At 35.7% G+C, this 12,073-nt stretch overlaps 1 protein-coding gene across 2 annotated transcripts; it reads right to left on the bottom strand.

Moving 5' to 3' along the window:
• Positions 1-3,450: 3,450 nt before the first annotated feature.
• On the bottom strand, positions 3,451-10,978 carry LOC121732944. 2 transcript variants are annotated; one of them, XM_042122990.1, is made up of 3 exons: positions 10,761-10,978; positions 10,486-10,617; positions 3,451-5,064 (listed from the first exon to the last, which is right to left on the bottom strand). In XM_042122990.1, the coding sequence occupies exon 3, from the start codon at positions 5,052-5,054 to the stop codon at positions 3,483-3,485; it is 1,572 nt and encodes a 523-aa protein (XP_041978924.1). In that variant the 5' UTR covers positions 5,055-5,064; positions 10,486-10,617; positions 10,761-10,978; the 3' UTR covers positions 3,451-3,482. The 2 variants fall into 2 exon arrangements, with proteins under 2 accessions (XP_041978924.1, XP_041978917.1); XM_042122983.1 differs by lacking the exon at positions 10,486-10,617.
• Positions 10,979-12,073: the final 1,095 nt, after the last annotated feature.

Genomic DNA, 12,073 nt, shown 5'->3' with positions numbered 1-12,073 from the left:
CGACTGCAACGATTTCGCAGGTACTTGTATTTGGCAAAATTCTCGTCTGTCGGTCTCTTTCTGTAACGACACATTGCACGGTTACGCTTAGCCATAATGTTAATTAGATCCTGTGACATCCAAGGTGCCGGTACATGTTTAATTTTAATTCTTTTAACCGGAGCATGTGTATCGAAAATATTAGTGAATAAACCAGTCATTATAGCTACCTTTTGGTCAATGTCAGTGGAAGAGTATACAGGGGACCAGTCAATGTCAGATATATCCCGTTTAAGAGCCTCCAAATTTATGTCCTTAAAACTACGCGAGAAAACAAATTGGGTTTTACGACGGACAGGTCTTATTTTGAAGGAAAGGAAAATTTGGTCGTGATATGATACGGTAGACGGGAATTGGCCAAAGGAATCTATAAGGTCAGGCGAGGAGGTGATGAAGAGGTCTAAAAGGGAAGGGGTAATATTAGGGGCATGAAGGGTTGCAGAAAGTGGAAGTATGCTTAAGTTCAGGGAGGAGAATAGGGCACGGAGTTTGGAAGCACGCAAATCAGATTTTAAAAGGCACGTGTTGAAGTCACCTGCAACTATAGTGTAGTCATAATTTGGGCAATGAGTGGCCAACAGAGATTCTAAAGCGCTAAAGTAGTCTACACGTAAAGAAGGGCTATAGACCACACAAAGTAGGACTTTCTTGTGGTGCAGGGTGACTTCAACGAACAAATGTTCAGCCGAGCCCGAGTAGTGACCAGGTGAAATTATATAGTGGAAATAACAGCGCTGAATGAGCAAATTTTTTTCACTTTTGTATGGGCAAGCGCCCCAGTGTTAGTTGTTCTCCATACAAAAATGAATAAAAAATTTGGTCTTTCAGCACTGCTACTATCACAGTAAACTCTATGTAAGGAACACATACACACCCTAAAGTATTATCACTTAGATTTATGTATAATATATAAAATAATAATAGTCTAAAATTACAATAGAACAATGAGAGAAATTAATTTCTCGGCAGATGGCGGACCCAAGTAATTTGGTCGCGTTTAAAGTTAAACCCAACCGACAGATCACAATTAACATTGAATTGACATGATCCGACTACATGACGATGGTCTGTCACCTACCTAGGAATCAATTTCCTCGAAGGCACATACTAGCTATTTTAGTCACGACTGTAGTTCAAATTGTAATCGAACACCAAATATAGTAAATGATCACCAAGCTTGACAGCTTCGCCAAACTTCAAAATGCCTGACAAGTGACAACAGTGCCTGTTTTTTTTAATGGCTGTTGGCTATAAATAACCATAATAAATGCCAGTGTCAAGTATTAAATGGCGAGGAAAAAAATTTCGTATGACGTTTATCTCGGCGAAATTGGCTACGTGACAAAACTCTAGACCCCCCTCCCCCCCTCTCGTGACCGAGCGTAGTATTTTGAGGAACCCCCCCCCCCCCCCCCCCCAATAGGTCACGTAGTATGGGTATGTTCCCTAATATTGGGAAGTCCGTCTAGTTTTCGGAAAGGCCGTCTTATGCCGGTCTTGCCTCGAATCAGATATTGTCAACCTTTTCAAACATACTTGTCTTTATTGTTAATTTGCATTAAAAAATAGGACTACTAGATCATAGCATTGCCCAAATTTTACTGCACGAAAAGAGCATACAAGAGGGGCTGATAAAAATTGCAAAAGTTATAAACAGTAAAGTAAAAAAAGAAGGGTTTGGTTTTTTTAATATTTCAATAATTATTTGAGACTAGCTGTTGCCCGCGACTTCGTCCGCGTGGACTTCAGTTTATAAAGCGCGATGTCAACAAAATTGGTGTCAAAAACTTTTATAAAAAAACCCTGCTACCCCTTAAATCAATACAGCTGTGCAGTGTGCACACAATAAGTATTTAATTTTTTTATATTAAACTTTATATTTTATGCCAAATTTTAAAGCTTATTTAGCCCCCTAATTACACAACTTTACCCATAAACTATTTATCATTGATAGGTTCAAGGTTACGTCACTGCACAGATAAAGTACTGAGTGATTTAATACCGTAGAATAGATATAACAATCGAAAAAAATCGAAACTTAAATGTAAGATGATACCACCTCTTATAGAAAGACGAGCAAGCGTCAGCGCGATGTAGAAGACGCACGGCGCCATCTATTATGAATTTTTGGAACTAACTTAATTTGAACAAATTTACGCATTTTCACCCCCTGACAACCCTTTTTTCCAGTAAAAAGTAGCCTATGTCCTTTCTCAGGCTTTAGACTATCTGTATACAAAATTTCATTACAATCGGTTCGGTAGTTTTGGCGTTTGGCGTGAAAGCGAGACTAACAGACAGACAGAGATACTTTCGCATTTATAATATTAGTATAGATTATGTGCACACTGCACAGCTGTTTTTGGGTATTTTGATTAATTAAGGGCCGCGCTACACCGGAATGGCAACGGCGAGGCGAGCACTTTCAGCGCTGCCAATCCGGTGTAGCGCGGCCCTAAGAGGGAGGGGTACCACTTACCAGGGTTTTAAAAAGTTTTTAAATTTGACACAAATTTTGTTGACACCGCGCGCTATAAATTAAAGTCCACGCGGACGAAGTCGCAGGCAACAGCTAGTATATAATAAAGTAAGTATGATTAGTTCTGTTAAAATAATGAAGTAAAAAATAAAACGCCATCTGTTTTCATATATTAGAATTAAAATGTTGATTGCATTGATATATTTTCTGGATGGAATATAGGCCAACACGGTACACTCGAACTCCTTAGAAATGCAGTAGGAGTTCTATAAGATAAGATAGATTGATTATTATTATACCAAGTGATAATATTATTAAACATAATACTCTAACTTATTAAAAACTATAAACAAAAACATAATAACTAATGAGTATGATTAGTTCTATGTTACAATGAAGTAAAAAATAAAACGCCATCTGTTGAATCGTATTAGAACTAAAATGTTCATTGCATCAATATATTTCTGAATTTTTTATAATATTATACATAAAATATATTTAAGATTTTTGAAATATTATTTTAATACACATCCAAGACCTAGGAACATTGAAAACTTTTTGTTCCGCCTGCGGGACTCGAACCCAGGACCCCCGGGATGAGCGCTGGCCACGCGCAATGCGAATTAATTTTCATCGATATTTTCATGGAAATAAGATATTTTCCCAGATCAAAATGTAGCCTATGTCCTTTCTCAGACTCTAGAATAACTGCGTACAAAATTTCATTGCAATCGGTTCAGTAGTTTTGGCGTGAAAGCGAGACAGACAGACAGACAGACAGACAGACAGAGATACTTTCGCATTTATAATATTAGTATAGATAATCAAAATTTGAAAAAAGATCCTTAGTGATTGCCCGTATAAGCGTACCTTTAGAGATAATATTAGGTGTAGGATAAAAGTTTCATGTCATAAAAAATACACATACTATATTCAACCAAGTCATATTTTTATTTTCTACTTTCTAAGCATCGTAGCGTCGTATAGGAGTAGTATCTATATTATAATTGTTAATTTTAATATAATTTCTAATATAATCACGATCAGACTCTGTTAGCAACGTCCAGCTTTCTATTTCCACCAAAAGTTCTAAATTCATGCATGTGTGTATTATTCTTTCTACAGATGCCATAGTTAAGAAGTCAGATTGCATTATTCGCAATTCTTTCAAGTATATTAAAGGATTCGTGTCCAAAACCTTATGCAGAAAGTCATCTGTAAATTGAATGGCAGTACCTATTTGTATAAATTTAACATTTAAACAATTACTCAAAATAAAATATAGATGTTCATCAGTAAAAGCCGAGACAATCGTGAGATTCTTTAAATTCCTAAATGGAAGAATTTCTAATTTTTTTGTGTAAAGTGATGTATGTTGTATTAGAGTACAATTATAAAAAGTTAAGCTTTTGAGAAGAGGACACATTTGGCTAATATACATTAAAGCGTTTAAATCTATTTGATCTACGTGCTCTAAGTGTAATTTTACAATATTGCAACCCTTCACTTGCAGCACCTGTTTGACGTTGTCGGCGTAAAAATCACATGAGAGTAATTTAAGTTCACATAAATCTCTTAAGCCTATTAGAGCCATTAGGTCACTTTGTAAAGTATTATGGAATACTGTCATGTGACGTATGAATGGGCACATTTCTACAGCTAGTTGTAAATGAGTGCTCGTCGCATATCGACTTACAAAAATTTTTAGATCGAGTGGCGCTGCTTCGGGACAGTTTGTATGAATAAATTCTAATATCTTACCGATTTCATCACATCGACCGATATCTTCTAAACCGTGGCTGTTAATTAGCAAATTAACGTAACCCTCCCATGTCACGAAGGTGTGATACAATTGTACGCTTTTCAAATTTTTCAATTGGCAAATAAAATTTATACTTTCATTAGTAATACATTTCGAACAAGATAGATCCAATTTCCTAATTTTTGGACAATGTTTGACTATACATGTTAAAATTTTATCGGTACAATCGTAATTTATGAAAAGGTATTGCAAATTATGCAAACATTTCAGAGCTTTAACTATGGACTCCTCCATATCAGCTGTCTTCCAGCCCCCCGAGAGTGACCCTAGATTCAAATAAACTAAGCCAGTCAACATGTGTAGCTTCGTATAGAAAACAGAACGCATCATTTTTGGGATACCGTCAATAGATACATAAGTAAAATTTTTCGTAAACAGAGCTTCAGTCATTTTAACGGCAACATTCATTTGACTGACAAATTTTCCCATGGAACCTCTAAACCCTAAAGATTGTTTAGTTTTTTCTATAAGATTCGAAAGCGATTTTATAGTTTCCTTCGCAAGGTCATCGTGCAACATCCAAGGGACGTTTCTGTCCAAATATATTCTTATATTGTCTACATAATTTGACAGTTTTACTTGTGCTTCGTTTGGATTATGCTGTGCCAATAAGGAATTAGGGATCATGTACGTTTCAGCCAGTTGCGCTATCCAATCCCCGACCTTGCCTAATGCCAAATTTTCTAGTGTTTTTGTTTCCTTGTATCGGGTCATTTTTATGGATCTGAAATATTATACAATACCATTGATTTACACAAAATATTTAAACAAAAGCATAAATTGTGCTGAAATACAGATAATAGTTACTTAAATATTATATTAAATTAAATACTTACTTCTTAGATGAATGATTGGTCCAATCATTTATCTAAGACTTACTTAAGTATTTAAAATAATAAAGTATTATAAATTATGATATAACATTTTATGTTGCCAAAAATAAAACAGTAAGTACATGTACAATGATTGATGTAACAAAAAATATCGGCCAAGTGCGAGTTGGACTCGCGCAAAAAGGGTTCCGTACCACAATAGAGCAAAAATAGTATAAAAAAGTGTTTTTGTATGGGAGCCTCCCTTAATTAGCTCATTTTTATTATACATTTATTAAAGTATAAATACAGCTGAGTATTTTGTGAACATTTCAGGTGCCTACCTGTTGTATTTATTGATACCGAGCAAAACATTTTTGAAAAATCACGTTTGTTGTATTATTAAATATTTAATTTATTTTGTTTTTGGTATTTTTTGTAATAGCGGCAACAGAAATACAAAATCTGTGAAAATTTCAACTCTTTAGCTTTTAACGTTCTTGAGTTACAGCCTGGAGACAGACGGACAAACATCGAAGTCTCAGTAATAGAGTCCCGTTTTTACCCTTTGGATACGGAACCCTAATAATATTAATACTTTAGGGCAGTGATTCCCAAAGTGGTCGTGAACCCCCAAGGGTCCACGCGAGACTAGACGGGGGTCTACGTTGGCCCTGACAAAAAATGGTCCACGCGCGTCCATGTAAATTAATTTGGTTAGCAGTGGAGAACTTTTGTATAAGCTTGATTTCGCTTATTAGAAAGCATAGGCCAGGGATGGCGAACCCTGGCTTATCAACGTGCCACTTTTCTGAATAATCCATATCCATACTAATATTATAAATGCGAAAGTATCTCTGTCTGTCTGTCTCGCTTTCACGCCAAAACTACTGAACCGATTGCAATGAAATTTTGTACACAGTTATTCTAGAGTCTGAGAAAAGACATAGGCTACATTTTGATGTGGGAAAATATCTTATTTCCATGAAAATATCGACGAAAATGAATTCGCATTGCGCATGGCCAGCGCTCATCCCGGAGGTCCTGGGTTCGAGTCCCGCAGGCGGAACAAAAAGTTTTCAATGTTCCTGGATCTTGGATAAAATTTCAAAAATCTTAAATATATTTTATGTATAATATTATAAAAAATCCAGAAATATATCGATGCAATGAACATTTTAGTTCTAATACGATTCAATAGATGGTGTTTTATTTTTACTTCATTGTAACATAGAACTAATCATACTTATTAGTTAGTATGTTTTTGTTTATAGTTTTTAATACGTTAGAATATTATGTTTAATAATATAATCACTTGGTATAATAATAATCATCTTATCTTATAGAACTCCTACTGCATTTCTAATACCTATATGTGACAAGTTGACAACAGAAGGCGCTCTAAAATTCGAGTTCAAATGTACCGGTGTTGGCCTATATTCCATCCAGAAAATATATCAATGCAATCAACATTTTAATTCTAATATATGAAAACAGATGGCGTTTCATTTTTTACTTAAATATATTTTATGTATAATATTATAAAAAATCCAGAAATATATCGATGCAATGAACATTTTAGTGTATGGTTTAAGGTTACGTAACTGTGCAGTGACGTAACCTTAAACCTATCAATGATAAATAGTTTATGGGTAAAGTTGTGTAATTGGGGGGGTAAATAAGCTTTAAAATTTGGCATAAAATATAAAGTTTAATATTAAAAAGTTTAATATCAAAAACATAAAGAGAGGGATCGGCCTTAGTTTAATTTTCGGTTCCTCGTTTTGTCCACGGGCTAGTAATTGTTGGGTTTGCTCTAGGGTCGGCTGTGTTACAATTTCGGTTGAAATTGTAACACAGCCGACCCGTTGAAAAGCCCGTGGACAAAACGGGGAACCGAAAATTAAACTAAGGCCGATCCCTCTCTTTATGTCAAATCCAACGGAAACATTGGGTATAACATACAGCCGTCTTAGCACTCCCAACCACGTCAACATCTCACCGGAACTAGCAGCAATCCTAAACGGAAGTACATCAAAGACGAACATGAAAATGAGCAAATATTTAGCTCTCCCAACAACCACCTTCGCTGGCCAACCATGCAGAGTACTGAAATCAGACACCAAAACGATAATAGTATTCGAATGGGACGCGCAAACAGCCTTTGAACGGACATGTTCGTCTTTGAAGGAGTTGGGAGCAATGGGGATAAGACACAGTACCACCCCACGCATAATCAGCGTAGACGCCATGTCACTGGGACAGGACAAAGGCAGGGCTGCAAATTACTATGGAATAGTAAAAGCCTCAGAACATCATGAGATAATCGTCTACGAACCGAGGGGATGACCTAAGCTTCCTCAAAAGGAATCGTGATGATCAGCCAGCAGCGTCCCAACCCAGCAATAAGGCGAACTCATCCTCCGCAAGTGAACGACTCCAAGCATCACGGGAGGACAAAAAAGAGGATGAGAAAGAGAGAGATAAAAATGAAATTAAGAAGTCTCTAAACTCAATGGCCAAATTAAAAGCGTTTGTGGGATCCATCAAAAAAGTACTTCATCGTGAAAGAATGATCGAGGATAAAACCACCCTTTCTCGGATCAAGGCTTCGTCACAAACAAATCGGCAGGCTTTAGCAATGGAGGCTTTTTTGAGGGAACCATCTACACAAACACCGGCAAATAAAAACAAAAGATATAGGGCCGATCTCGGGCAAGTGCTCCCGCCAAAACTCAGACTGGCCCAGAACCCCAAAGATCATATAATAAATGCCTTCCTCGAGTTCCAGGCAATAATAAGAGCAAACAAGATCATAAAGCTCTTGACCTGCAATAAGATCATGCAGGCCTATCAGCGGAAAAATCAAAAGCTGTTAGAAGTGAGACTCGAGGATGCAAAAGCTGCCATATACGACAATGTCACCTCCACAATAATTGCCGGGGCGATGACAGGGCAGTATATGGCGGCATTAAGTGCCGACTGCGGATTCGTAGTTCTGGACGAGGATGAGACAAAACGCACGGGAACACTCAAATTTAACACAAAATCTGAGGATCCAATAGTGGTAATAGCGGAATGTACCAGAATAATGCTGGAAGACAGGATACTAGAAATGGCAGAAGTCCTATCTGGGGACCCCGAATCTAGCATGGACTGAGACATATTCGCGAAACCTATCAACTACTCGTGGGTCAATGGGGTTCCTGGATGTGGGAAGACAACTTGGATCATTAATAACTTCAATGAGGAAACAGACGTTATAATAACAACTACAATCGAAGCAGCCGAGGATCTAAAGCAAAGGCTATCGCTACGAACTGGCAACAAAGTTAAAGATAAAGTTCGTACCATGGCCTCTTTGCTGGTAAATGGGACAAAAGGAACCTACAAAAGGTTGATAGTTGACGAGGCCCTCATGAACCATTTCGGCTCAATCGTCATGGCGAATCAGTTAACAGGCGCCAACGATGTCATCCTCATTGGAGATATTAACCAACTTCCGTTTATAGAGCGTGAAAACCTCTTTAAACTTAATTACACTCATCCAAACCTGGTAACCAGCATCACCCAGGAGTTGTCTTGCACACACAGGAGCCCTATGGATGTGGCATACGCCTTAAACATGGTCTACAATAACATCTATTCATCGAAGGAAATTGTGCGGTCCCTAAAGCTATTAAGTATACAGAAGCGAGAATACCTAAAACCGATCTAAATACCCTGTATTTTGTCCACACACAAGAGGAGAAAGCAGCCCTCACTAATACAGGCTATGGATCGGGAACGGACTCTCGCGTCCTCACAATCCATGAAGCTCAGGGATTAACGAGTCCTTCGGTGATCATCATACAGACCAAGTCCCGAAAGCTGGCAATCCATGACAGCGTTCCTCATGCAGTTGTAGCTATATCCCGGCACACTAACACCTGTGTCTATTACACTGACACTGATGGAGACGCTGTGGCAAGCTTCATAAAAAGAGCCACGGAGGTGTCAACCGAACACATAAAAGATTATAATATAAAAATGGCTATAAAAGACAGGAACGATAAAGTCCTAAGCCACATGGCGGGTAGATTCGACACAGAACGATACCTTTTTAACAACCTAGAAACTCCACCCAGCTTGAGTGACCCCTCTCCACCAATCCAATGTCACAACATCTAAAGGCAAAGGGTGGAGCAGCATATATATACACATATATATAAAAAAAAAAAAAAATAATAATAATAATAAAAAAGTGTCCATGGCGTGATGGACCACAATTAATTAAAATTCATAATATTATTTCAATTATCCTTAGTGCGAAAAATCTAAATAATAAAATAACAAAAAAAGGATATGGATGAACAGTCCATAGACGGCCCCAATTTTATAAAAAAAAATATATATATTTAAAAATGAAATACTTATTGTGTGCACACTGCACAGCTGTATTGATTTAAGGGGTACCAGGGTTTTTTTATAAAAGCTTTTGACACAAATTTTGTTGACACCGCGCGCTATAAACTAAAGTCCACGCGGACGAAGTCGTGGGCAACAGTTAGTCACTAATGTGTCATAGACGTGCCATCAAAATATAATATTTTAAATTTTTCTATGTAATCCTGACGCGCATATTTAAAAATATGATTAGCCTAACTCCTCGACGCTTCTTTGTAGAATAATCACTGTAATATAAACTTCAAGTCGAATTTCCAATGTGAGCAAATTTTTTGAAGTGTTCGGAATACACCATATTATTTTTTAATTAATATTAAATAAGTACCTTAAAAAAATAATTACTGTGACGTGCTCGGTTTGAAGCCGCGCGCGTTACCTAAAAATGCCGCGCGGAGGCCTATTTTCAGCGTTAAATTAAAATTATAAATAATAGAGATAGAATTCCGGGAGTCTGGAGTTTTTTTATGGAAATTTCCTCCTCCTTAAGATTTTTCTTTAAATTTCTTAAATGTTAATAATTTCGGAGTTATTAACAAAAAACGTAATACCGTTTATTTGCAACTTAATTTGTTTTAAATAACTTTTGTATTTTTTTGTGTGCTAATACACGCTTCCGATACATTTTTCTAGACGTTACTTAGACTAAATGGTAAAAGGTAGGCTTTTGAAAATTTCACCAAATATACATTTAGTATGTTCATTTTAATGATTAGTTATTAATAAATAATAAAATTCAAACAAAATAATTATTTAAGGGGGGCTCCCATACTAGAAACTTAATTTTTAGCCTATTTTTGCTCTATAACGGCACGGAATCCTTCGTGCGCGAGTCCGACTCGCACTTGGCCGATTTTTTTTAATCTTTATGTACGAAATTATCTACCTACCTCAGGCAAATCTGGTATTAAAATATTAAAATAATTGTTTATCTCATTCCAGTAACAAATTAGTAAATTAAGTATAGAGACTATTCCATAGGAGAACACAAAACTATAAAGATTTATGTAAGTTCGGCGGACCTTAAAAAATAGAAAAACGTAATGTAACATAATATCTACATATTTTCATGTTTAGTATTTCATCTTTCATTTATATCAAACATTGCCTAGCAGTAGAATAACAACACATAATTATAATAAGTATAATAGTAAATGACACTTACTTCTTCGATTGGTAGAATTCTGAATATAATAAACGTAGAAACAAGATACCAACTGATTATATATTATTAAAGGTAACAATAATTCAGATAATTATAATTATTCAAATAATGAAATTATACTCATTTAAAGCTACACTCAATTGCGATGTCTTGATCTCTTTTGCGCATAATACGTGGAGCAAATATAACTCATAGTACTCCGGGAACACTATTCACGTCTATTTATAATCATGGAACAAAATCCCCACGTAAAGCTTGTAGCTCATTTTTGTGTACGCTTTCATGTTAATATAATAACAATATTTATCGAGCATCCACTGATGCAAACTGACATTGAGAATAAAAAAATGGCCAAGTGTAAGTTGGACTCGCCCATGAAGGGTTCCGCAGCTGCAGCAGCAATAAGGTTTAATTTTATGAAAATAAAAGGTTTTTAAATTTATTTTTATACTAGCTGTTGCCCGCGACTTCGTCCGCGTTAACATATTATAGAATAGAATAGAATAAGCCTTTATTGCCAGTTATACAATATTAAGGTACAATTCATTATTTATTAATTACTTACATATATTAATTATTTAAAATTCAATATTTTATAAATTAATTCATGATACAATAATAATTATTAATAAAATTTTAACAATTTTTGACTTCATTCTTTTAAATTCATGCACTTTAATTTATAATATACTTATATAAATTATATTAATAATAATAACCTAGTATATATATTTTTTAATTATTATTTTAAATTTTAATCCGAAATAATTATTATAGGCATATTATACATTTTTCTTCTATTTGCATGCAAACTTATGTTGTAATCTCTCTTTTCCTGGCTTGTCCATAGACATAGGCCTCCTCCAAGGCTTTCCATTTATCCCTATTTTGTGCTTCTCTCCTCCATGTTGCTCCTACTATTTCTTTAATGTCGTCCTCCCATCTCCTGTATTGCCTACCTCTCTTTCTTTTACCTTCTCTGGGGTACCATTCGATAATTCTTTTCGAACACTTTTTTATTTTTCCTCTTAGAATATGTCCTGTCCATTTCCATTTATTCTTTTTTACCGTTTCTAAAATTTTTACTGTTTTCGTTTTCTGGTGGATATCAGTTAGTCTTATTTGGTCTTTCTTTTTTATATTTAGCATACTCCTTTCCATATTATTCTGGCATACTTCCAGCTTTTGCAAATTCTTCTTTGTTAGAGCCTAGGTTTGACTGCCATAGGATAATACTGGTATCACACATATGTTGAATGTTTTTGATTTCAGAGCAATAGGGATTTGATCATTCTTCATTATTTCTTACAGTG

Source organism: Aricia agestis, chromosome 1, assembly GCF_905147365.1.
Source record: "Aricia agestis chromosome 1, ilAriAges1.1, whole genome shotgun sequence".
NCBI classification, from domain to species: Eukaryota; Metazoa; Arthropoda; class Insecta; order Lepidoptera; family Lycaenidae; genus Aricia; species Aricia agestis.
This window is presented reverse-complemented; position numbering and strand designations above follow the sequence as displayed.

Coding starts and splice junctions, on each gene's coding strand:
- LOC121732944 (XM_042122990.1), bottom strand. CDS start 5,054: ATGACCCGATACAAGGAAACAAAAACACTAGAAAATTTGGCATTAGGC.